Source organism: Nyctibius grandis, chromosome 4 (assembly GCF_013368605.1).
Source record: "Nyctibius grandis isolate bNycGra1 chromosome 4, bNycGra1.pri, whole genome shotgun sequence".
Lineage (NCBI taxonomy): Eukaryota > Metazoa > Chordata > Aves > Nyctibiiformes > Nyctibiidae > Nyctibius > Nyctibius grandis.
In genome coordinates, this window is record NC_090661.1 from 55,284,735 (window position 1) to 55,312,696 (window position 27,962).

Below are 27,962 nucleotides of genomic sequence, written 5' to 3' on the forward strand. Positions count from 1 at the left end.
AAGACCCTTTAGAGATTTAAGTCTCTGCTCTTTCCCGTATAATAAGGAGGTTTGCAGGGAAGAACAGCTTTGGAAACACTAATTTATACAGATACTGCATATCACGTCTTCTGTCTCAGAAACAGCATGTTACATCTGTTTACTGTAAATTAAAAAACCAAGTATTTTCCAGTGCATTTTTCCTTCCAAGAAATATTGGCTGGATTCTCTAATTTTGTCAGGCTGTGGGAACATTAAGCACAGAAATAAGTTTTGCCTTCAATTAAAATAAAGAAATAAAATAAAAAGAAGAGATGAAAAAGTACAGTGACATAAGCACAGTTTCTTCTGCTATGTGCTGGACAGATTAGCAATAGCTGTACTAAGAAACCATATATTGTTTCTGAAGTGTAGCCAGAGCCACACGGGGGAAACTGGGGGAGGTTTCAGGCAGAAGTGTGCAATCGTAAGAGCAAGAGGAATATATGCGTTCAACAGACAAATGGTAAAGTGCTTTATATGAAGTATTTCTTTAATCATGGAAGAATGTTCTAGGACTATCCCTACTTTACTTGCTCTAATAAAGCTTCCTGTTCAGTATTACAAAGCATTTTCTTATGTTTTGCTGTTATCTTATGGAGCTTTCTAATATTTAGCTATTTCTTTAAAACCACTTGCAGCCCTCCTCTATTGTGATTTTCTGGGTATTTGCTGTGTGCTTTAACTGGAAAGATCATATGAGTTGCAGCTATCCTGCTGCTAACCATGGACCAAGGCAAAAAACTTTTTTAAAAGCATGTAAAAAAACAATACATTGGAAAAAGAAAACTTAATATAATTAAAGAAACCAAAACAATAAATAACTAAAGACAGTTACCACTGCAGTTAACTCCATCAGCTTCCAGTTCGTAGCCAGGTTCACAGCGGCAGAGAAAAGAGCCATAGGTATTGACGCAGGTCTGAGTGCAAGGGTTTTGGCTTGTACATTCGTTCATATCTATGGGAAACCAATGCCCAATGCATCAGTGACTTCTCCCCAAACTCTATTTTCAATTCATTACTTTAAAGCATTTCAAAGAGATTAGCTGTACAATCAGAACGATTTGTTCTGAAAAAATATAACCAAGTCATTATTGTTTCTGGGGATTCAGGCTGATGCCTGGAAATAGCACGTTGGAAACAAAACATGCGTGAAAATGAAGCATTTTGGGAATGTCTTCAATCAAAAAAATAACATGGAAGATGGGGATGAAATATTTATTACAAATGCTTCTGTCTTTATCCTGCAATTTTAAAACCATTGAACTGATTTTGTCATAACAGACCTGAGACAAAATGTAGCAGGATATTCCTGAGGAAGATAATGCAATGAGGAACGGTTCTCATGGAAACCTAGGGCTAAGACAAAACCAATTTTTTTCCTTTTTAGGACACTAGCAGCTTCTGGACATCATTAGGACAGCCCATTTCCTGCAGCATGTGGGAAGATGCTCCCTGCTTAGCTAGGAAGAGGCTTTATGAAGAGGTTGTGTTGACTTTGATTGAGGTAGTACATCACAGCAAAAGGGGGTCTAATGCTCAGGACCCTAGTCTGGAACTTGGGAGACTCAGATCTAATTTACTGAGCTGGCAGAGTTTTCCTGTCTCAGGTGGTCACACAGCCTCAGGTTTTAAAAGTAAATTCAGTGCCTAAACTGGTAATTTTAGTGCATTAAGTAATTATATTTTAGGGGGCTTGGGCCTCTGTGCATATTTCTCCTGATACACTGGTCATATTGCACCTGTACCCCTCTGAGGTACTGTGAAACTACAGAAATATCTTGGGTTGACAAACCTATGAACATTTTCAGAAGCAGTGTTGGGAAGGTTACTTGTATTCTAAAAACTAAGAAAATTTTAACGGTATTGCTGGTCTGGGACCAAATATTTCAGTCATGGTTTACTGTACACAGTACCTTGGCATGATCTTCCGTCATCATTAAGGGTAAAGCCTGGGTTGCACGTACAGGAGTAGGAACCGGGCACGTTTGCACACAGCTGCTGGCAGTAGCCGTAGCGACATTCATCTATATCTATAGATGTGAAAGATGAAAAGTAGAGTGGTCTGCATTTTCACATGCAGGTACAAAGCAGCAAACTCACTGAGTCAATGATAGTAATAACACAGAAATAACCCAGCATACTGGTTACGGATATAACAGCCAACCTTTCAGGTGTTCAGACCCAGAGCTATAGTTAAAATACATCTGTCCCCAGAAGAATGTAGTAATGTGTTTTTATCCACAGCTGACATCCATCAGTGTGTCCTAGGAACTGATTGTCATGGCTGTAATCTTCAGCTTAATGTGCTGTCATCAGGAAGCCCAGAGTCAGTCCCTTTAAGCAGCTACCTTGAAGCATACCTGATAGCTGGCACAGTCCGTCAGCACAAGCACAGCCAATGGTGTAACAAAGTTTTGTCAGAATCAAGATAGAAACCATTTTTACCTCCACGTATACCAAAGCTACTCACTAGAAAAGCAATAAGTATTTGTTACTAAATACTTCTTTTTTAGAGAGGATCTTCTTTAAAGACCTTTTTTCCCGAATAGTCACATTTGGGTGCCATGGTCTAGTCGACAGGGTGGTGTCAGGGCAACGGTTGGACTCGATGATCCCTGAGGTCTCTTCCAACCTGATCGATTCTGTGATTCACATTTTACATGGATTTTAACTGACAAGTTATAGACTCTAAAATGTAAACAGTAAATTTAATGCCAAAATAGCAGTTTGGACTGAATTGCAGCATTAGCGATACATGCAACTGACTGCTATAAGCACAAGAAAATGCCATAAGATATGTATGATGGTAAAGTGCTAGAAGAATTTTGCCCCTGGACTAAGAACTGGAATGAAACACCTGGAGTAGTTGTCCTTTCCAAGGCTTTACATTTCCTGTGGTATCAACTGGCTTTGATTTATGGAGATTTTTTTAATGGCTACTCTCAAAGCTTTGAAGTTAAGTTTGGGCAGTAGAAAACCAAGTGTATTATCTCCAGTCAGTTCGCCAGGAGCAAAGCAGGAAGGCAGAGATTTTGGTGGAATGATCCCCACCATAGGTTCCAACACACATGAAAATCAAAATAACATTATTCTCCCGGTGGTTCACATGTATACATATATATCTGCATGAATTCCAGCAGTTCATTATTTGTTAGTTAAATTGGCTGCTTCCTGTTTTAATGTTAAATATTAAGAATGTGTTGGGAAACTGGGTTCTTGAACGACTTGAACATTTACACGATGTGGTAATACCATAAAAAGAACAATGTTGTGAATCTGTTGTATAAGTAGCTACATCCTGCAATTCAAGTTCATGTTGTTGGCCTCGTTGGGGCAGTTTTGCCATAGAAAGTCTCAAGAAACCATTCTGATAATGTCAAAAGTCTTGGAAATACTCTTGCTGTGTGCAATAACAAGGACACTGACACTCAGTTTTGCCCTTACTAGCTGTTATTTCCCACTGCATTCTAAATAGCAAGATAACTTAAGGGCCAGGATTGGCTATGGCATGTACACCAGCAGTAGGCTTGGCCCAAATCCTGCAAAAAGCAACATGGGTTTTAAGTAAACGTATATTTCATTTCACTGACACAATGCATAACTTTAAATACATGCTTTGGCTTTTGCAGGACCGTTATCTCAAGAGTGCTGCATTTTGAGGATAAGGATTTTTATAGGGCTGCTTCTTGTGAGTGGGTCATGTGGATACTGCTGTACTGGCTCCTCCTGTACAAACTTTACTGGGATAATTACAACAGGTAGAAGTGTAGCTTTTTGTAACTGTGGTTTACTAACAGTGCACCAAAAAAAACGTGTCTCTAAAACCCAACTGAACCCTCTGATGACAGTAAATGGTCTTTTACTGCTTTATGCCAGCAAAAATCACTTCTCCAAGGCCAGTGGAAAGTATGAAAAACTGAGACTTTTTGACACGTAGAGAAAAATATTGCAACTCTAAACACAATTTGCTTTCGGCTCTTTGCATTGTCTTGTAGTAATCCACCCCACGATTACTTAAAGTGGGCAACACTGGGATGTTATTGCCTATTTTAAATAGCATAAGCAGATACTCAAATCAATTCAGCAATGCAGCCATGTTAGTTCTCTGGTATATCCATCAAGCAATAAAGTACTTTAGATCCATGTCCAAATCCTGAATGCTGCACACAACCCTTTTGCTTGGGCTGTAACTGGGAGAAGTAAATGGGTAACAAAACAGGTGATGTGGAGCAGAATCCCCCTCCCTGCACTCCCTCATCCCCACCCCATCACGTACGCCTGTACAACCCCTGGCACAAGCTTTTTTTTTTTCCCAAGAGAAGAGGAATTATCAGAGATTAAGGAGCAGGGGGCTTGGAGACTTCATATCCCAGGGGAGGTACAAGACAGTGACTCCCCAAAGAGGCTACGGCTGCCCAGACCCGAGCTTGGATGAGGCTCAGCTCTGTCCCTGCCAGGTGATTTACACAGCAGCTGTTTGCAGCAGTTAGGGAAGCAGCCGTGAGTCAGTCCTTCACTGGAATTGGTACTTGGGAGGATAAAGTTGGAAAATAACTGGAGAGGTTCCAGGGATGAGTGGGCAGGGAAAGCCTGTTCTCCTTCCAGCGGAGGTGTTGTGACAGGACGGTCCAGCTCCGCAGAGCTGGCAGGCACACAGCCTGCACCGAGAGGACAGAAATAATAACAAGCAAACTTTAAAAACAAAAAGTTATATCCTATCTCCTAGGTCCTGTCTGTGTACCTAAAATTAACATCTACTTCATCATCCCATGGGTCTCTCAAGTGAGGGGAATGAGCTGGAGGAGAGAGGAGCTGGGAGGTTTTCCTGTGCTGTTTGTTGAGGGATGTTTTTTTCAACAGGGCTGAGCTAAGAGGATGAACAGGTCATAGCTGCAAGGAAAATAATAAAATCAAAATAAAACTGCTTGCAAGCTACTGAAACAGCATCCAGTTCAGAGATAATTTTTTTCTCACCTCCAAGCAAAAGGGTTGGTTGAATGTAGGGATTTCCTGACCTGTTTCTTGATATCAAATACTGATCCCTTCGGGTCCACACTGTCACCGTGTGGAAAGGACAGGTCTGTTTGGGAATAAATCTTTTTGTATACATGCTTGTGATTGATCTGATGTGAAAAGGAATCCTTCAGAGTGGGAATATGAAAATCCTATGTGTTACATGGATGCTAGTCATATGGCATTTACATCTACAGTTTTGTTCTGCAAGAGAGTCTCCCTGCCAAGCGTACTGTTGGCACTTACAAAGATGAAAGATGTTAGTTTCCACGTAGCCGAAGGTTTAACCGTGTACTGGACAAAGATGCTCAGGGACATTATTTCAGCTATTCACAGATACCCATACACAGATGCTCAAATACCATATCGCATGAGGTTTTTACCTAAACACTGGCCTTCTAACAGCCAGTAGCCTTCAGTGCAGGAACACGTATAGCCCCCCTCAGTATTTATGCAGATCTGGGTGGGGTTACACTGGTGAGAATCTGAAGCGCATTCATCCACATCTGCAACACAGAAATACAACAAGAAAATGATAGAAATGGCAACAACAAAAGATTGTTCACACTGTACAGGGACTTGCACTCACAATGTGTACCCTGGGTCTGTGCGAGGAACCAAAGTGTGGTGGTGGTGTAGAGAGAATGACCATAACCTGAAGTAAAAATCATAAGAATAAATGTCTGAGGGCAGTGAGAACTGAGGGTGCTCATCAAATCTCTCCCTTTTGCAGATGACCCAGTGTTTCTCAGAGCTCCTCAAGAAAGGGATTGCATTACCTTGAGTTTTTTATTACTTCCACATTTGCTTTGTCACTGAACTGCCATTTCCATGCTACAGGGCAGTGTTCAGCCCTAGGGAAAGGCTGCTGAAAGGGCTATATAACCCCACTGTGGAGTAAAAGAGATGAACGGGAGTTCCAGAGATGTACAAACACAACTCAGACATATAAAAAAGATTACTTCCTACCCCCACCACTGCAGATTATCTCACTGTAATTTTTCTGACAGAAGGTTCAACGAAAATCAACCTTTACCTGACAAAAAAAAATGTATACTTCCCTAGAATCAATTTCCTGACAATAAAACTCTTTTCTTTTTAATTTTTTTAAACCATCCTTATTGTTTTTAATATATTTGGCTTTTTATTACAACCCCTTAGGGTGTTTTTGTTGGGGGCTCTTTTTTTTTTTTTTTTTTTTTTAGCAGCAAAGGAGGTGAATAGCATTCCTACATTTATATAAGCCAAGACCCTGGAACCTAATTGATTAAAAATGCCTTTCAGAGTCATAAGTTCAGTTTGAACCCCTCCTTGCTCAATCTCTTCCCTGATGTTTCTGGCATCAGGTGTGCCTCTAGATGTCAGAAATGGAAATATCAAAAGATAAATTTGTTGTTTTTTCAGCCAGCTCACATTTCTATGTTTTATTTATTGATACCTAAACTATTTTTTATTCTAACATACTGTGCACTGGCCTTTGCTGAAGTACTATGTCACCCGAGCAATGCTACTCCCTTGATCCCTCCCTGATTCTTATTAACCCAGACTTCGTCAGGTCATGTCTGAAAGTATCTCACAAACGCACTGGGCTGGAGCAGGCAGCAGAGGGAAGGAATTCTGTCTCGGTCTCTGCCTCCGAGGCACCGAGCACAGCCAGTCGGCTGCAAAATCCCAGCAGTCATGAAATAACTGATCCAATCTACCACAGCAACGTATCTAACATGTTCGGATATGTAAATAAACACATACATATTATATATATGGAGAGAGTCTAGAGTTCTTATCTTGCCAAAATCTGTACCAGAGCAATTTATTGTGAGTCAAAGCTGGTAAGATAACAAGAGCGGCATGTTTAGAGGTAATTAACTCTGGCGGAAATCATTTCCCACGTTTTTATTGGCCAGAGGAAAGGTTGGCAAAATAGTGAAGGAAGTGGGAAAGGAGTAAGATAAAAAGTCTAGACTATACAGGGAGCACCTCTCCTATGAAGAAAGGCTGAGAGAGTTGGGGTTGTTCAGCCTAGAGAAGAGAAGGCTCCAGGGAGACCTCATAGCAGCCTTTCAGTACTTAAAGGGGGCCTATAAGAAAGATGGGGACAAACTTTTTAGTAGGGCCTGTTGCAATAGGACAAGAGGTATTGATTTTAAACTAAAAGAGGGTAGATTTAGACTAGCTATAAGGAAGAAATTTTTTACGATGAGGGTGGTGAAACACTGGCACAGGTTGCCCAGAGAGGTGGTAGATGCCCCATCCCTGGAAACATTCAAGGTCAGGTTGGATGGGGCTCTGAGCAACCTGATCCTGTTGAAGATGTCCCTGCTCATTGCAGGGAGCTTAGACTAGATGACCTTTAAAGATCCCTTCCAACTGAAACTATTCTATGATTCTATGATATAGGTACATAAGATATGTTGTTCAGTTCACGCTTTTGTGATTGGGCTAAAAATTCTGGATCCTCCCTTCATAGAGCATATTGCACATAATTGGTAGTATTTAAACACAGGTTTTATCTAACCATAAATTTAATAAGAATGACATTAATGTTTTCTAAATGAAAAAGCTTTCTATTTGTCATGTTTTCTTATTGTTTTAGGAGTGGGATCTTGGGATCTGGCCAATTCTGCTGTTTCTAGGCTACTCCAAGCTTAAAAAGGAGATTTTCATTCTCCATGCTCCCTGTTTCCAGTAATATTAATAGCACAGTGGAGACAAAATGAGGGTCAGGGTCTTACCACCACATATGGTAGCAATGCTGTTTGAAGACTACAGATCCTCCACTCTTCTGTGGTGCATCTTTCTTGCAGGGGTACAACTGCATCCTTCACCAAAAGCAATGGGTGGCTACGGGATTGGTTTTGTTCCCAAGTCATCTTTGCAGTAGTTGTATGAGCAGCAGTACAATTACTCAAAAGAAAATAAGACATGGATCCTCTTTATTTGCTATCTACCAAGCAGAATTCTTTGCTTACTCCCAGTCTTCACATTTTCTGGTGCTATTGGACACATATTTCCATTTGAATACAAAATTCTTTACAACAGAAGCTACCTGTGATGTTTCTGCTGTCCCTAGAAAACCTGATCAACCTGAAGTTGTCTATGCAGAACACCTTGACCCCCCATGTTTTACACTGAATGATACCTCATTGACTTCATTAATGAAGTTTTATGCAACCAACAGGTATAAACAACTTTCCTGGTGGCATCAAATCTTTTTGCTTGGGCCTGAGTGCACACACCCAGTTCTATATTACGTGTCTCTGGCTTTCTTTAAGATTGCCCCTCACCATAATGCACCATTAAACTCTGACAGGCCCAGTCAATGCAGTCCAATCAATTACTTTTGGCAAGCAGCCTTCTCAGTTCAGATAGTATAATCCCAGCCTGTTTGCCAGGGGTTATTTACATTACATGGGCTCACTAACTGAAAGCTGATATTTTCACACTGAGAATGTCAGTGCAACAGTTGGCTACCCATAGGTATCTTCTTGAAGAATATCAGAACTGAGAGACAAAGGATGCCTTGGTCAGCCCATTTACACAGCGCGGCATACAGAAAGAAATGGCGTGGTTGATAAAGTCAAAACTAGACATGTGACAGGGAAAAAAAACAAACAACTTACTTCCACTGAGGAGAAAACTAGCCACAAACTTCAAGAGATTGCCTATAATGGATTCACTAGACTTAAGTGCCAGCATAGAAACTATATCAAAACGCTCCCAGGGCACTTTTGGTTGAGTAGAAAATTGCAAGTGGAAACAACCTGACAGCTATTCAATAATGTGTAAATCATTTCTTATTCTGGTTGCACAGCTTATTGTTTCTGTCCCATTCAAACATAAATCTTAGGTGTGTTCATGCCCTAGGAATATAACTTCAAAGCTCATTCGTACCATCTCTGCCCTTGTAAGAGTTCCTGAGCCACCCTAGAGTAGAACTGTGATGCTAAATGTACATGATACTAAATTGTCAATCATTTTGTAGGTTCAAAGAAGAGAAGACAAATTCGATTGTAAGGACTGTAAGGATTGTAAGGGTAGCGCATGTGGCTAAGAAGTCCCTGAGATGCAGTTCTCTGGAGCCTGGAAGAGTGCCTCTGACTCAGGATAACTGGTGTTGCAGTCTTCACCATGGAAAGAAATACCGCAATGACTTGTCTGAGCCCTGAAGTAAAGTCTAATCAGTTGGAGAGCAGAAGAGTTACTAAGTGAAGCAAGCTAGCAGGAAACCCTAGAAACCACACTGCCCCCTATTCAAAGCATTATTAGATTGTGATATTTGATGATTTTTGGCCTCCATACCATGAAAACATCAGATGGTGTCAACCATCACTGATATCCAAGGATGGCTTTCATTATACTGAACCTGCTTTTAATACCTTTTGTTGCTAAGATCCTTAGAAAACATTACCTGCATCCCAAGACCAAGTCTAGGTTTTAGTAATAGCTAGCTTTATTGGATACCTAATCTGCAATTTTGGCTAAATTACTCAGAATGTGGCTACAAGAGGAATCGCCATGAGGTGAACTAAGAAGCAAATATAAATTAGATCCGTCCTCAGTGAAAACAGACTAAAGTAGTTACCATACAGGACAAGGAACCGGTACAGCAGCAGTGACCACACTGTAGCTCATGTGCCTGTGGGAATTAGTCCTTGCTCTTCATCTTCCAATGCCCTGCATCTTATTTGAACAAAATATCTGTCGTAGTCCAGTCTCCCTCACTGTTTGGTATCTAAGACTATTCAGGGCAGGGCTTGTCCTCTTATATACGGAGACAGTTCACAATTAGCCCATTTTTATTTGAAGCGTTCAAATCCTAATATAAATCAAACTGTACTATGAAACACTGCAATGTCCCACTTGGTGATAGGTATCAGTGCCCCTGGTTTTTAACTGTGAAATTCAGGACCAAGAATTTAAAGGACTAGCCTGCAACCACTCAACAAGACAGAAGCAAGAACAGGTAACAGATATTTCTGACCTGTAGTCCTTCATATAGCCCAATACAACCTGCCCCTGTTATATGAACACTTAAAGATATGACTTTTTCAGAAATTTTGTGCAACCTCTACGTTGGCTAAGGAGATCTAAATTAAAAAATTAACCATAATTCGGAAAGCATTATGTTCTACTAGGAGACCTCAGAGGCATCAAAGGCTCTTTCAGCTAAACTCGTTTCGTCTATGCTATTCACAGTGTTACTGTCCTATCCTAATGATGCATTGAATCTCAAAGCTTCCAGTAGTTACTGAAACAGGGAGAGAACCATTGACCCATCAGTGGCAAACTGAAAGAGTTATCTAGCTACCACACCTTTTCTTACCCTTACAGACAGGACTGGCACTGTTGCTGTGAAATTACGTATGAAAACAAGAGGATGCTAAAGATCATTGTAAGACCTGATCATTTTGAGTAAGCCCAAATTTTCCCAGGTGACTAGTCACTCTGGGTGACTCCTTAGAGGCTCCTGATTTTGAGAGAGCCACTGTTCAGCACTTAAAACCACACTAGGGAACCTAGGCAGGGCAGCGTGCTATCAAATTAGCAGTCATCTATATTCCCCATCCATCCTTCCAGTTGTTGTGTTCACATTACTGCTCCCACTGCTAGTTCCAAGAGCAGAAGTTCAGGCAGAAGTCCAGAACGAAATTAAAATTTGACCTGAAGTGGGAACGATTCACTTTTTGTTACTTCCCAACTGAACACTGAGAGCAACCACATGGCCCATCCAGACCGCTGCTCTCTGCCTCCTAAGAAATACCACCTAGAATGAACCCAGAGCGTCATGGCTCGAAGCCATGAGTTTTAAAGATCTTTGGTTTACTGACTGAGTGGGAGAATGGGTAGGAGGCATCTCCATATGCATTTGTCAGGAGGCCCTTACTGCAAAAGCATGAGCCTGAATACTCCAAAATTAACCACATCTCTCAGCTCAGTGTGTCTGCCTTAAAAAATTATGGCTGTGGTGGTTTGGTCCAGCAACCCTGGGGTGTGATGTTCTGTTTACTTGACATTTTGACAGAGGTGAGGTGGCTGGGGCAATGAGGTTTCATTTGGGAATTGGAAGGGTGGAGAAAGTGGTGTTTTATATTTCTGGCTGACTGACTGCCTTTTGTGGGATGTGATGTGCTGATGCTTTGTTTTTATTGGTACGGATTGTATTATTTTTAATGGATGGCAGGATGCCTGGTGACTGGATAGATATCACTTACAATGTCAAAATAAATAAATTAACTAATCGTGTTTAGCATGCAAATTACTGGCTTTGTGTTTTATTATCTGTAAAAGCTAGCAGTAATCTTCATGGATTCTTTAAAATTTAGCCACATCATAGAACAATGAATTAAATTTTTAATTCATTGCCATAAATTTAAAAAAAATGAAATAATTTAAAAGCCATGTATACAAAAAATGGGGCAGCATATTAATATAGTCAGAAAGAAAACCTAGATGTCAAACTGCAGCACAACACCACATCTCACCAGGGAAGCTAATTCTTATCAGAAGATGTAGTGATCTTTTATACTGACTCATGTCCACAAAGAATGCAGGACTGAGGCCGCTCTCATTTGGATCAATAATATCACAAGAAATCACAGCATAAAAAGAAAAACAATACTCTAATCCATTGAATTAAGACCAGACATATTCAATACTTCTCAAATGAAAGAGGCTGAAAGTAGGAGACTAGAAATCTCAAGAGAGAATCATAAATGTGGAATCATGCTGTGAGTGTCTACAGGATTCTGAGGATCTGGTTTTGGTCCACTGTTTTCCCCATTTGGGATAAAATGCAGAGGATCTCAAGCTGGTGGAGTTAGGAACTAAAAAGTGAAGAGCACTTTTATATAAAAGTAATTTACTAGGTATGGTGGGCACATTTGAAAGTGCATTTCAAGGCAGACAAATGCAAGGTCGTGTATCAAGAGTAAAAAATGTTGGTCATGAAAATAGCTCTGGGGTCATTAAAGATAATCACTTGAACACGAACTTTTCATGACACAGTGTTGCTGAAAGGACAAGCATAAATGTGGGAACACTGAGTAGACACAGGAAATTGTTCTTACCACTGTATATGCATTAGTAAAATAATTACTGAAATACTTTTCTGGTGTCAAAACTTCAAAAAGCAATATTGCAAAGAGACCAGGAAATCTCCAAAGAGTAATTCAAGTCATGAAAATTTGTCTCAGAGCAAGACAATGCTTCATTTAATAAACTATTTAAGAAAAGGTTCAAGGTATATTTGCCTGTAATCTATAAACATCATGGAAACAAAGTTTTTAGATGGAGATGGTCACTAAAGTAGCAAAAGACAATGTGATGAAATTCAGCATTTACAAGACAAACTCAAAATAAAAATAAGGAACAAACTTCAGTAGTACTACTGATTAACCATCTGAAAAACATAATAAATCACATGGTAGGTGTTCCATTACTTTAGGGCCTTATACTTAAACAGTATTTCTTCTTTGAAATATTCTGTAGCAAAAAACTATGTGCTTGAAACACCGATTGCTGGGTAAGGTTCTATGGCCTGTGTCACAAAAAAGGCAGATTATATGGTCAAAGTGGTGTCTTACAGTCTTCATTGAATGATTTAACATCATTCAACGTTTAGTGATTTTTATCTATATCCATAACCATCACACATGAGATTTTCTGCTTATCTTACACCTTTTTTCATTTCCTAGGCCACTAGATCTACCTTGGCCAGTGAAACTACTGAAAATGAGGATAGGAATTTGTAAGTTCTTCCAAGTGATTTCTCTGTTGTAAAGATTTAAATGTACACATGTGCAATTTTTCATTTTTTGTTTGTACTTTTATCAATAAATTTGATTTTTAGTGAGAGATATTATACCTGTAATGTTTGTAGTAACTGCAGAAAACATACAGAAAACTTAGAAAATGTTGAGAACATTCTTTTGCTAGAAGGTGTTGAGTCATCAGCCTAAAAATGTTGGGCATGCCAACGACCTTCTTTTCAGGACACGTAGAATGATTGCATCTCTATGAAGCATGAAGCAAGATAAAGAGGAAGAATCCAAGTTATTATCACAGACAATCTGTTGAATCAAGTTGCCCAGAGAGGACTAAACTGCAGGTTTGGGGAAGTGGACATACAGGAAGTAGGAGATTGTTTGGCAACCTAAGTGACTTTAAGAGGTGGAAAGACAGGGGAGAAAGCCGGCAGACAAGAGGAGAAGGAGCAGAGGTGCTTAGGAGCTGGAAGCTCGTGCCCACTGGAAGGTGAGCTTCAAAAACTGTAAGCAAAGACACCACTTGCCTTTCTTCTGCTCAGAAAAAGAGGACTTTGTGCATAAACAGGACTTTATGCATTAAAGAATACAGAAGGAAACAAAGTCCTTAAGATCAGCTCATGAGTTCAGAGACAATATCAGAGTCCTTCAGGAAAAGACTTTCTTGACAAAAAGCTACTTTTAAAAGAAAAAAAAAGTTAAATAAAGACATTGATGAGTTTCATTTTGGTTTTTATGAGCATGTGGTTACATACCACACAACAGAGTAAGAAAGCTTACCAAAGAAGCTTCATTCCAAGGAGATGATTTGCATCTGCCACTACAGGAACAAGGGAGACTACTGCCTTGTTAAGTCCATCCACTGGTGTTGAAAGTGGTGGGATCCATGACTACACTTATCCCTCCACAGTCATGGTCCATGCTCAGAGTGCTGTGACTGTTCCACTCCCTCCATGATAGCTCCTTTCCCTGCAGTCTGGCAAGGTGATAACGTGCCTTGCAGAGAGCTATCATGGAAGTACATGGACTGAGAATCTCTGAGCTAGAACCACATTCTTGGAGACTTTGGCGATTAGAAGAGAAACTCTGCTTGGACTCTGTGTTCAAGGGGGAAGCCAATGTGGACAGCAGATTTACAAGACGATATGCTTTTGGCAGTGATGTGCGCTGTTTCACAGATGGACTGTTACATTTTGTTCTATTTGGAACATATTTAGCAGGCATGACTTCCTTTCTTAAGTAATGAATTCTGATAATCATGCCACAAATTTCTGTGGGTCACAGCAGTAGCTATGGCTGTGTTTCCTTTTTTTGACCAACCATTGACAGAAGTGGGTATGTTTTTGCCGTTGTGATTATTTGAGAGCCATTAGCACCACAGGGTTAAATGCAGTAAGGTTGAAGATTAATTTGACAGTTGTGAGAGCATAGGTCTTGCAGAGTGAAAAAGTTTGCCATGGAAAGTCTTCTTCCCAGTTCTACTAGGAGGTGTGAGTGATTTGGGGGCCCTACTTCTTTATTTTATTCTGTTTGTATTTTAGTCCCGTTGTTGTACCATCACAGCCCTAGGAGCTTACCCCACTCTCGAGACTCAAAGTTCTTACAGAGAGGCTCAAGGCTGCGAGCTTGTTCCAGAATCTCTGACTGCTCAAACTGAAGCTCGTTCAGTCATTTATAACCCTCAGGACTCCATTTTAAAATAATACAAAGATTGAACGTCTATTTTTTATAGGAATAATTGCAGGCCAGGACTAAACAACCAAGCTCAGTAACATGGATATCAGTTCCAAGATTACTTGGAACAGAGCACTTTCTCCAAACTTCTCCCCCACTCCTTATTTGGAGACTGAGAAATAATTTCCTCAGTAGTAGATTTTTACTCAGTGAAATCACATGTTTTCTCAAAACTTTTTTTTCTCAAGATAATTACTTTTGATAAGAAAAGGGGAGAAATAACAATGCCACATTCCTAAAGTGCAGACTGAAGCCAAATTCAAACTGCTGCTGTGTGGGGTCAGTATTTTTTTCTGAGGACGACTGATCCAGCTGAGCTTGGACACAATCCAAGATCAACTCCCTAAACACCTGTTTAATTGCATATTTCAGTGTCTGAGGACTGGCCGTTGATTGCCGAATTCACTTTCTATCTGCATCCCATATGCATTATGTTATTGGTTGATTGCTAAACAGGATTAAAGTGTTTTTTTCACATAATTGGTCAGCCTGTAAGCGGATACTAAGCAGTGTGAGGCATGAAGCTGTAACGCTGCTCCTTCTGCCTGGTATGAAAATTGCTCAACATGTGTCACAGGTTCTAGATCTCCTGCCAGCTCTCCGAGCCTTTCCTTAGCTAGCACACTTTTAACATTACTCAAAGATGATAAACAACAGCTAAACTGTGAAAGGACTTTGCTTTCTGAGCACAGTCCTAGTCCTGCTTTTGTGATTGAGATTTACAGGACAGCCATGCAGGTAAGTCTATAGCAAGGGGACAAAAGGGACACCAACCTCTTCCCTTTCCACTCAGAACAGATCTGTGCATGGTTCATACACTTGGCATCACCTGCATGCCCACAGCTTCTTACTCCCACCAATTCCCAGGGCTCCCTGTTGGTACAAGATCACACACAGTTGTGTGGAGTCTTCCCAGCGTCCCATGAGAGCGTGTGCGCAAATGCACAATCTGCATGTTAATTGTGGGATCAGAAATGAGACAAACTACTGATTTCAATTAAGGGCTTTACTTAAACATGGAAACTCCATGGACTGGAGCATGACTGTACTCTCTGGATTTATGATTTCCTGATGCTGGTTCTGCACAACTTACAAATCCGTGGTCAGTGCATGTGATTTGGGAATCTCAGTTATTTCCCCACTGCATTTACGGTGTTCCAAGTAGCTGTGGTACAGCAGAACAAGGGTGACCAACGTACCCTGCTGGAGTGGGGTAGAGATTTGTTAGCATCCCACTGATTACATTGAACCTGCTGAATTAGGAGGTACCAAGCAGTTGCTGCTCAACATGGTTTCATCTTCATCATCAGGAAACATTTTGCAGCTGAATAAATGGAGCGTTACTGTTGTACAACCCATTTCTCAAAATGACCTATTTCGTACGATCATATGCTACACTGCGATCTGCTGTTAGGGTGGTGAGAGGAGCCAGTGAGCACTTACTGAGAATACTCCCAGCTGCTGGGAGGTTATGGAAGTGACACTTTCTATTGCAAGGGAAATGAAAAAGATGTGCAATCAGAACCAGGAAATGCACACTAAGAAATTAAAACATACTTCTCGCAAAAGGTCCTTACAGTCCTCCCTTTGCTGCATGATATGAAATAGTCTCATGCAAGAACGTCTAGAGAAGGCTTACAAACTTTTACAGAAGAGAAGTAGAACCATTAACACTGAAAAAGTGAATTTTGTGTTGCTGAATTATATATTTTCTCTGCAATTCTATGGAATAGTTTAAAAAGACCCTGTAAGAAGGAATATATTAAAAATATAGGACTTTAAAGCACTATTTATAAAGCTTTTAAACATGTCTATGAAATCCTATTGGCTTCTCCTCCAATGGATTCTTTCAAAGGCTTTTCTGTTAGGGTACAGAGCATGAGAGAGCTAAAAGAAAAGAACTGCTATTCCCACTTTCGCTCCCCAGGGAGCTTTGAGAAATCACTAGCACAAATAGTCCAGCCAGCTGGTTTAGCCAATTGGTGGTCAGTTTACATTTCCTCTAATAAGTGAACTTTTTGACCGTACATTTTAACTGAGTCATTAAGAGCTCCTTTTCCAAGTGTTTTGGCAGGCTAAAGAGGTCTGAGACTGTGAATAGACCACAATAGCTAGTAAAGAGGAGAACAGCCCTACTTTCAATACGGCAGAAGAAATTGATCCGAATGGATCCAGAAATTAAAGCTGCAATGAAAACAAAGGGATGCAAATATCCACCTGCAGGATATAACAGAAAAATTTGTTGGAAGGATTGTTTCTTTCATTAAAATACAGCCACTTCTGATGTGCAACATGACAAAAGCTTTAACCATTGCTCAAGCATGTTGTGCAAACAACTGTGGGAGTGAAGTATTAGAGACCTGAAAAGAGACATTCTAGGTATGCAATACGTACATACCCCTAGAGAGAATTCAGTACGGATGTATGGATGCGCTAGTCACTCTCACAGGATACCTTGAAATCTTTAATGTATATGAAAAAAGAGGACCCCATGCATATATATAAACAAGGGATCTCCATTATGGGGAACTGGAATAGTAATATGAGATTCATCACTAACTAATCTCTCATAAAGCTTCAGCAATCATCACCAGCATCTCATTCAGGAATAGACTGAATGAGTCAAAGCTGCTTGGCTTGAGCATGCAAGGAGGCTCCAACCGGAGATGGCATGGCTGTAGATTGCCTTATGTCACTTGAACTGCATGGGTCAAACACACATGCAATGGAGACTACAGTGCTTTGTCTTCCTCCAGGAATCTAAGACCTTATTCCCTGAACCTAGCTGATAAAACCAGGGAAAAGAGTCTGGCTACACCAATGGCGCTTGCAGAACTTGTGTCTGGACAATGGGGCAGTTTTATGTTTGCTTTAGAGGCTCTGTAGAGCTGACCAGTTAATTATACATGACCTAACACTCACATCGCTAGTTTGCCCAGGCGCAGCCACAACCTCTGCAGGTGGTGGGAGTTAGAAGTCCTTCTTAGGAAAGGAGACCTTTAGATCTGTGCCCATGGCAGCAACCCTTGCCAGATGCTCTAGGAGCTGTTGTGATTGACTACAAAGAGAGTGTTATGCTTGGCACTGAGGGCACTGGGGAGCTTATCAGGGGAGAAAATTGTTTTTCATATTTCATCTGAGTTTCAAATCTGTCCATGTGTCAGCATGCTTTATAACAATCTCAAAAGCTCCACAAAGCTGAGGTAATTCTTGTATAAATGTTAGGGCCTTTTGGGCTCTTTTGCAAGCAAAGAAAGGGTAGCGGACAAAAGCCAGTGGAGAAGAAAAATCCTTGAGAATTATCCTCTGTGAATACTGGCTTCCAGGCTCAGACAGCTGTGTCCTCATTACTGTTAATAGCAAAGAGCTATGCATGTTGGGCAACATTCCCCTTTGAGCGTATACAGAGCAAGCCATCTATTTATTTATTTCTGTGGTGGTGATCATTGGAAAATGCCTATAATCCCTGCTCAAATAACTGGCTTTAACTCAGGTTTGGCATTCAATGTTTTATAATGATTGAGCCGCATTTGCTTACAATGTTCCAAAAATTGCCACCAGCCAACTGGGTTGCAAACCTTCCCAGATAAATGAAAACTGTGTGGATATGGGAGGTTTTCTTTGGTCCAATTAGTGTGTGATGTGGATGTCTACTGGCAATTCTCCTGCTCTCCTTACTCTCAGTTCATGGCTCCCTGGAAAAAGAGGTGGTTCATCTCAAAGGGCTTTTTCCCTTTCTTTCTCTTTCTCTCTTTCTTTTAAAACCCATTCAGTTACCTTTAATGCATAAATTAAGACAGAAACTTTCAAGATTTGTGAAATCTTGAGATAGCAAGCCCTTCAAGCAGATGTGCTGAGCCTTTAGAGGAAGACAGTTGTGTTTTATTTAGCCCCGAGAACTGCCAGTTTTGAGCAAGTCCACGACAGGTTCTGGATGGTTGTGAAACTCCCAGGCAGGACAAGATGTGAGGCTGAAACTGCAGCAAAGAAAATTTCTAAAAAAGTTACCTAACACTTGCAGGAGTCCTGGCCCGCACCTGTCAATCAATAAATCAATCAAGATAAGGGCAGATCTTCTTCCCCTGGCATGGGGGCATTATGATCCTGGCATAAAACAGATGTGTTGATCTGGGTGGTCTTGATTGAATTTGCACTCAGTGAAACTCAAGATTCACTTCACTGAAAAGATGAGAATAAAATCCTTCCTTCCGATTATTGCTTCTACTTCACTGTATCACCTTCCATCCAAAGATCTTACAGCACTTTAAAAACAATTCTAAAACTCAAAGTCTATGTAACAAAGAGAATATCACTTTCATTTTATGGGTGTCTTAGATAAATTAAAGGCTAGAACCAGTATCAGACACAGGCTCCTGCACTTCAGGCACTGCAGTCTCAGAACCATTGCACAAGGCATGTTGGAGTTGACCTCTGGAAGGCGTCTGGTCCAAGCCTCCACTCAAAGCATGGGTAATTCAGTCAGGTTGCTCAGGGCCTTCTGCAGCTGAGGTTTTAATTTCTCCAAGGATATATCCTTTAGCCACAAACTTTATGTGTCTCTGTTCCAGTGTTTGACCACCTTCACAGCGATAATGCTTCTCCTTATATCTAGTAAGAATCTCCCACATTGCAACTTTTGCCCATTCCTGTCCATGTGCTGGCTTTATCTTCTCTACACACTCACATTAGGTAGTTGAAGACAGCAAGCAACACGATCCCCCCACCAGCCTCATCTTCTCAAGGCAGAGCAAACCCACTACTCAACCTCTTCTTGTATGTTGTGCGCTCTCACCCCGTAACCACCATGGTGGTCCTTTGCTGGATACCCTTCAGTATGCCTATGCCTGTCTTATACCAGAGACCCAGTACGTTTGGGACAATTGTGTGCCTGTGAAGGCAACGGGAATCTGCGGCACACTGAACTCTCGCCTGGAGGTAGCTAAGGTAAAAGAGTTAGGATGCCTGTATATTCAGAGTAGTTGTAAACCTTGTTATCAGTGCGGTTCATCACAGTGGCAATATTTTGTGAATCTCTGCTTAGTTTACTAGAAACTGTTGAAGTGGGAGAACTATTTCATTGGATGCTGTACAAACACAGCTAGAACCAGGACTGCCCTACTCACACATACAGATCTACACATTGTTGTCCCCAAAGCTTCAAGGTAAGTCTACCTTCTTTGCACCAGAATTCAGAAATTGCCAACTAGCGCTAAAGGCTGAACATGTGGCCAGTCATATTACCAATGTCACAGACAGTCCCACCAGCTCTTACAGTACCCATGGAAGTTCAGAAAGACACATGTTCACATTGAGCATTCCCAAGCCAGATGGTTCAATTCCAAGTAGCCTGGCCTGAAAAAACTTGTTCTGTTTAGGTAATTTAAAAAAAAAGTAGTAGTAAATAAATAAACAAAAAAAGGCAATGTTCCAACCAGCAGGAACATTTAGTGTTTGTGATTATTCCTGGAGAAAACTCCTGCTCTTACTCTTCAGAAGGCACATCCCATTGAATTTTCCATCATGTGCTCCTGCTCTAAAACTACATTTTTTCCTTTATCATCGTACTTTCCTTTATTAGCCCTGTATTACCACAAGGCCTCTGGTCATACTTAGTCATGCAAGAGAGCAGTAACGTTTTAGAAGGCACAATCTCCAGCACAGAATCATGTCTAGCAAATCCTTAGCATGATTAGCATTTTACCGTTTGTAGTCTTTCTGATCATCTCCAATCAAATACTGCAGACAGTGCTTAATTCAGCATTTCACGTCCCTCCCCAGGTCAGAGGGAATGAACCACGGATGGATCATGTATTTCTGAAGTGGTTTCATGTCCCAAGCTTCTAGATGTCAGATTGAGATTTTGGTGGAGCAGAGTGTGATGGTATTCTGTATCTGTGACGATATACATCCCTTATCAGCTTCAGAATGCACATGACCTGCTGGGCCATTAATGGATATACTGCAAATTGTCAGCTGCTAATTACATTCAGAGGTATTCTCCAGTCCATGTAGGACACATCTATGCCATAACTCTCTGGGCTCAAATCTACACTCAGGTTTTCGAAATTGCCTGGGGAATATGCAGATAAAGTTTTCACTTTTTCAATTAAAATCATAGGCAGTGTTGGAAGTCTTACGTGCAAACCTGTAAAAAAAATCTTATTTTCTTATGCTACTTTTCATCTATGACTAATTAAACCTCTTGAAAATGTCAATGAGCCGAATTGTCATGTTGCAAGCCAAAAAAAAAATCACTGATTTGTCCCAAAATGCAATGTACTACCTGAATAACATAATACAGGTTTTACAAAACCATATCTTCAAATAACATTGATTTAATGGGGAAGAACACCTCCTCCCTAAAGCTGGCATGCTACAGTCTTTTAGGAAGACTGCATGAAACCAACTGATAGCTGTCAATACACAGTTCTGGGCTATTCCATCACAAAGTCAGCCCTGCTTTTAATGAAAATAATTTCAATCTGCTTCTGAATTAAAGCTCCAGATGCAGTGCTTAGTGATTTGCTGGCAGCAAGTGTTGTATATATTGCTGCAGTCTGCCTTTGAAATACATGAGCATGATCCAAGGCTGCTCCAGCCTATGTCTGGTTTGGGATTCTCCACGGGGGTTGCGACAGCAGGAAATGAGCAGCGTGCTATAGCTTTCGGACCCCATCTCCTCTCCCTGGCCTGGCTCCTGCTCCAGGAGCAAGGAGCGGCAGTCTGGCAAACTGACTCTGCACTGCTCCAAGATTTCTTTTTCAGAAAGGGGATGTCAGGCTACCCATTTAAGCTATCTCAGCTTTGCATTGCTCCACCATAGGGACAATAACTTATTTAATAGGTGGAGGCTCTTACCCATGCTATGAGCTTTTCTCTGCAGCATTAGATAAAGCAAACAGTTTTCTTTTGTGCCTCTGTGCACACTGGAAGCTGGAAATAACATCAAAGGACTCAAAAATACAGCAACTTAAAGATACGTGATAACATCTGTCACACCCTCAACTTGTGCAAGGCTCTTTCTTGCTAACAGTTGTTCCAGACAGTTTTTAAATGCTTCTGCTGATACATTTTTTACTATTCCTCCACTACAACACACCTAGTGTATTCTTGTATAACCTGATACACTGCACTGTCATAAAGGGCTTTACTATGTTCAGTCTAAAAGCAATTTTCCTTCATTTCAGCAAATTATACTTCTGTACTACCCACCATACACAACTTCTGCTTCTCTGACATTTACAGTTCCAACTGCTGTCATCTTACCCTAAGTTTTGCAATATACTTAACTCTTTTAATCAGTCAGCCTCAATAATGCCCCCAATTTACTGTTGCTTTATATTGAGATTTCCATAAAGTTATCTATGTTTATCTGCTAGTAAAGTACATACATACACTTAACATCAGTAGGTTGTATCCATTCTCAGCAGAACATATCAAAGGACTATTCCCTCTCTGTTCTGGGATGAGAAGTGTCAGTACCACTGCCAGAAGCTGCCCCATGCTACACTGCTCTTGACATCAGTGCCTTCTACTGTTCATCTTCCATCAGACGGCCATGTGTTAGGTTGTCTTTTCATCTACTGCTGGGTTTCCAGTCCCTTAATTTCCTGACCACAACTGTAGCTTTTCTAGATTTCTATGTATTACAGTTTGTACAATCATCTTCTCTTTCAATGTCACCTATAGATATGTTGGGGTTATACCACAAAACCAGTTAATGCCTTTGATCCAACTGGCAATTTACCAACTCACCAGCTAATGCTTCATTTACTCAGGGGGCTGGCTGGAAAACAAGAATTCTACTTTACAAAAAAAAAAAATTAGAAAATGGAAACAACACATAAGTCTCTCTCCCTTTTCCCTTTCCCTTCCCCTTATGGGGAGGGGAGGAGGGTTAATCATAGAATCATAGAATGGTTTCGGTTGGAAGGGACCTTAAAGATAGAGAGCGTCTGCCACTGGTTTAATAGTCAGCCCAGCCTTAAACCATGACACAACTCAAAATATTAGAAGAAAGCAGACATTAAAATTACTTCTTTTTGTGGAGAAACAAAACAAAACAAAAAACCAAACCAAACAACACAGTTAGTGTCAGACCAAACAGTAGATCATGGGTTCATTCAGGCCCTGCAAGTTTATTCATTCAGATTCCTCTCCCCTTCCTCCTAGGCTCTCCCTGTTTAGCTGAAACACTTCTTGTATTTTCAGTATCTGAATGCCTCATGAGCACAAATAGATTTATTCTCACTGCAGTCGCATGTTATTGATATAGAGCTGAGCCATAGAAAAGCTAAGGAAATTTTCCAGAAGGACTTATGAGTTTGTGTATACACACTTGCAGGTGCCCAGATGAAGACACTGTACATACCTTGACTTTCAGAAAGTGCTGAATGCCTCTGCCTGAAAACCTACACCCCTCAAGGTTTTCCAGCTCGTTGCTCAGATATTGCAATTCCTCAGGTAAGTAGTCAATTCTGAAAACAATATTGAACAAAGAGGTCTGAGGTTGCGCTGGCAGCCTGTAGCAAAGGCTGCAGGCCAGATCAACGGGCATTACATGCTAAGCTTCCACTGAGGATGAAGGTCAGTGAGAGCAAGGGACCTAACCAAGCTTTGGGGACATGAGCCTTCATTTCATCTGTCCTGTCACCTATACTAATGCCCTATCATGTGGGCCGTCCCTCTCCTCACACTGCAGCATAGCCTTATACCACAGGGCACCTGCAACCATGAGTTATGATTGAAAAGAACTAAAAGCAGAGAGGGTTTTGCTGGTGTTAAAACTGAAGACGGACTTCAGTGTATCTTGTCCCCAATGGGCAGCACATCCCAGCCAGGGGGCAGAACAGTGAAACTACTGCCCTGAACTGGGCTGGTGATGTATAACTCCCATTCATCTTCTGGTAGCTTTATTTGCTTTGAAAAATTCTCTCATCTCATTGAAGTACTAAAATGGGAAGCCAGTCAATTGGCAGACAAAGGGGTCAGAGCGTGTTAAACTCCACACAATATCAGGCAGCTCTCATATTTCTGCGTGGCAGCTCTGTCATGGGTCCGATGTCCTATGGACAGACAAAGTATCAATGCCAGCACATTACTTCTGCCTATAGAGTCTGGCAAAACATATGGGCCATCTGGCTGATTTATATAGGTAAAGGAGCCAATTCATATTTTCTATATATTTTGGCTTAACATCTTGATTGCGACATATAACCATGGCCAATTTCAGGCTGGAACCAAGCAAAAAGAAACAAAGCTGACCCAAAAAATATAAGGGAGAGGCCAAGGAAAACGGTGACTTTTAAGTCATTGAGAACACTGCCACCTCTAGGCACTGCGGGCGCTGCAAACACAAAGATTAACATAGGCCTGAGCAGGGTGCTGGTGCTATTAAGGGCACTGAAAATAAATAAGCCTTCCAGGTAAAATGAGACACTCTATCATATACTGAACTCTGCACATTTTGCTGCAGGGAGGTGAAGAAGGCGTCATTCATACAATCAAAGTCCCTGAGGGTCCCAGCAGAAAGCTAGGCATGGACTGTAATCCACAGCCAAAGCAGATGCCCATAGGAAAATGGAGAAAGACAAGCCACAGAGCCAATGGATTGGGGAAGGGTACTCGTAAAGTCTGTCAGTCTTCCAGCACCATTAAGTGACTTAATTTTCTTTTAAGCCCTGTAATTTTCTCGTTGGCGGGACTGCCTTTCATGACAGCTATTCCACAAAGGAAAGCTCATGAAATCTGCTCCAGAGCAGACAGAGCTAATCGGTACATAGGGGTTTTAACTGATCTGGCACTGCTGAAATCCCTGGAAGTAAGACATCATAAAGGCAAGGCGGCCACAAAGCCCTGCATATCAAACTGCTATTAGCACTGGGTCTAAGGAATCATTCAGAGATTAACAGCAGGGGTGAGAACCCTGTCCTGGCCAGCACATGCCTGAGGATATGGCAGGCTGGGCACCATCACTGCTTCTCTGAAGTGAGTCAGCTATAACCTCTTGCCAACTAGCTCTTGATGACAACTGAATTCTATGTATTGTCTGGCTCAGAGCCCAGTGACCAATAATGCCAAATTCAGAGACCAAGCTTAACTGAGGCCATTAAACCAGCCAAAACCCAATTTATCAGTTAAACCTCTTTCTCTTGCATACCCTTTTCCTCTGCAGTCTCCAAAGCGCAAGGGAGATGGGATTCCTGGGTTCTTGCCACCTTGTATACCAAAGTATAATAGAACTCCAATGAAGAGGGAAAACTGAAACACATCATGAACCAGAGAGTTCATAGTCTACAGAGATTTCAACCTTCCTGTGCCTGGACTGGTGCCTGCACATCTAGAAAGACATTGTCCCTTCTGTGCTTATGTCCCTTCTCTGCATACAAACCAGCTATATTTTGTAACGTGACACATTCTCATTCAGCTGTCCCCCTTTGTATGCCACTGTGCTTCCCTCCTAGCTCCCAGGCTCAGTACAGAAGAAACCAGAAAACTTTTAATCACTCCTAATAAGCAAATGATGACACTTCCACAGACAGAATCAGTTTAGTTCAAGCTAAAGTTGAAAGCAAATTCAACCACTCCTGGCTGCCACAATTTTTAATCATAAGGTGACAAGCTGTCTATTCTTCCCCCACAATGCCTAAGAAATCCTTATCATGGCATCAGGAGTCTGGTGGGAGGAAAATATTGTACCAAACTCCCTGACCATAAGTCAATGGCTTAGGCTCAAGACAGATTAACCTAAACCTAATAAATTCACTGCAAGAACTTCTGCTCCAAGATCCTAAAATATTCACCAAAGTCAATGGAGACCATAATCACAGGTCTAAGAAGAGTTTTTGGTCTCCAGTTGACTTACCCAGCTATCTACCCAGTATGACTGTAGTTCAGTCCAGTTCAGTTGTGGCTATACTGTAGTCGTGTTTATTTTATTTTCCCTTCTTATGTCATCATGCATTAATACAGCCAGTCAGTGATGCTTGAAAGGCAGTGACACTCAGCATGACGGACTTGCACTTACTGTTACACTTTGCCATACCCAGGCGCCTGTGATTTTTCATTCCAGTACACAGTAATGCCAGTTTTCTTAATAACAGGCCAGCCTTCTTGGCTTGCACATTGTATTTCTTGGTTCAATTTTACTCAGTTCTTTGTGAGTAGTAGAAGCTTCACAAATAAACGAAGCGTTCGCCTGTGCTTTAAACACCAGACCATACTCCTCCCACACTGCACTTAGTGAGGAATGAAAGAAGGAATAATCCAAGCCACAGAAGGCTCAGTTTACCCTGCTACAGACAGATACATACAGGAACCTTTTCTATCAAGCTAACCACTCCACCACAAATGGATTCACTTCAGTGAAAAGCAGCATTTCCTCCCTCATTCTCCTTGGTAAATTCTGCTGGGGGACGATACATTTATTGGTGGTCAAATTTCTGTACAAACGACCTTACTGATGGACCCTACTGCAGGGACTAGCTGAATCTTGCCTTTCCTCAGCCCAGCCCATCCTACGTGCTGGTGCAATGGTTTCCTTAGGGAGGAAGGAGCTCTGAGTGTTTTCAGATGTACCTTTTCACAGAATCACAGAATCACAGAATGTTAGGGATTGGAAGGGACCTCGAAAGATCATCTAGTCCAATCCCCCTGCCGGAGCAGGATCACCTAGATCATATCACACAGGAACGCGTCCAGGCGGGTTTTGAATGTCTCCAGAGAAGGAGACTCCACAACCTCTCTGGGCAGCCTGTTCCAGTGTTCGGTCACCCTCACCGTAAAGAAGTTTTTCCTCATATTTATGTGGAACCTCCTGTGTTCCAGCTTGCACCCATTGCCCCTTGTCCTGTCAAGGGATGTCACTGAGAAGAGCCTGGCTCCATCCTCATGACACTTGCCCTTTACATATTTATAAACATTAATGAGGTCACCCCTCAGTCTCCTCTTCTCTAAGCTAAAGAGACCCAGCTCCCTCAGCCTCTCCTCATAAGGGAGATGTTCCACTCCCTTAATCATCTTCGTGGCTCTGCGCTGGACTCTCTCTAGCAGTTCCCTGTCCTTCTTGAACTGAGGGGCCCAGAACTGGACACAATATTCCAGATGCGGCCTCACCAGGGCAGAGCAGAGGGGGAGGAGAACCTCTCTTGACCTGCTAACTACACCCCTTCTAATACACCCCAGGATGCCATTGGCCTTCTTGGCCACAAGGGCACACTGCTGGCTCATGGTCATCCTGTTGTCCACTAGGACCCCCAGGTCCCTTTCCCCTACGCTGCTCTCCAACAGCTCTGTCCCCAACTTGTACTGGTACATGGGGTTGTTCTTGCCCAGATGCAGGACTCTACACTTGCCCTTGTTATATTTCATTAAATTTCTCCCCGCCCAACTCTCCAGCCTGTCCAGGTCTCTCTGAATGGCTGCGCAGCCTTCCGGTGTGTCAGCCACTCCTCCCAGTTTTGTGTCATCAGCGAACTTGCTGACAGTGCACTCTATTCCCTCATCCAAGTCATTAATGAATATATTGAATAGAACTGGTCCCAGTACCGACCCTTGAGGGACTCCGCTTGACACAGGCCTCCAACTGGAATCTGTCCCATTGACCACCACTCTCTGGCTTCTTTCCTTCAGCCAGTTCACAATCCACCTCACTACCCGATCATCCAGACCACACTTCCTCAGTTTAGCTGCAAGGATGCTGTGGGAGACCGTGTCAAACGCTTTACTGAAATCGAGATAGACCACATCCACAGCTTTACCATCATCTGTCCACCGGGTTATGTCCTCATAAAAGGCTATCAAGTTGGTTAAGCATGACTTCCCCTTGGTGAAGCCATGCTGAGTGCCCCTAATGATCCCCCTATCCTTGATGTGCCTAGAGACAGCACCAAGAACAAGTTGTTCCATCACCTTTCCGGGGATGGAGGTGAGGCTGACCGGTCTATAGTTACCCGGGTCCTTCTTCTTGCCCTTTTTGAAGACTGGAGTGACATTCACTTTCCTCCAGTCCTCAGGCACCTCTCCCGTTGCCCACGACTTAGCAAAGATGATGGGGAGTGGCCTAGCAATGACTTCCGCCAGCTCCCTCAGCACCCGCGAGTGCATCCCATCAGGGCCCATGGATTTATGGACGTCCAGGTTGCTTAATTGGTCGCTGACCCAGCCCTCATCTACCAAGACAGATTTCTCCTCTATCCTGACTTCTTCTGGGGCCTCAGGGGTCCGGGGCTCCTCAGGACAGCCTCCAGCAGTATAGACAGAGGCAAAGAAGGCATTCAGTAACTCCGCCTTCTTTTTATCCTCTGTCTCCAGGGCCCCCACCTCATTCATCAGTGGGCCTACATTGCCTCTAGTGTTGGCTTTACCTGCAATGTATTTGAAGAAGCCCTCACCCATGAATATTTTATGGTCAACTCATGATTACCTTTAAGA

The 27,962-nt window shown here is 41.8% G+C and overlaps 1 protein-coding gene across 4 annotated transcripts in view; it reads right to left on the bottom strand.

Moving 5' to 3' along the window:
* FBLN5 (fibulin 5) overlaps positions 1–27,962 on the bottom strand; it is a 55,760-nt gene that overhangs the window by 14,143 nt on the left and 13,655 nt on the right. For 3 of the 4 annotated variants that reach the window (XM_068398833.1, XM_068398834.1, XM_068398836.1), the window contains 3 exons: positions 5,418–5,540; positions 1,935–2,051; positions 857–976 (listed from right to left, as the gene is read on the bottom strand). In XM_068398833.1, the coding sequence (XP_068254934.1) occupies positions 857–976; positions 1,935–2,051; positions 5,418–5,540 (360 nt within the window). The remainder of the gene's footprint in view (positions 1–856; positions 977–1,934; positions 2,052–5,417; positions 5,541–27,962) is intronic. The other variant, XM_068398835.1, reaches the window with a different exon arrangement.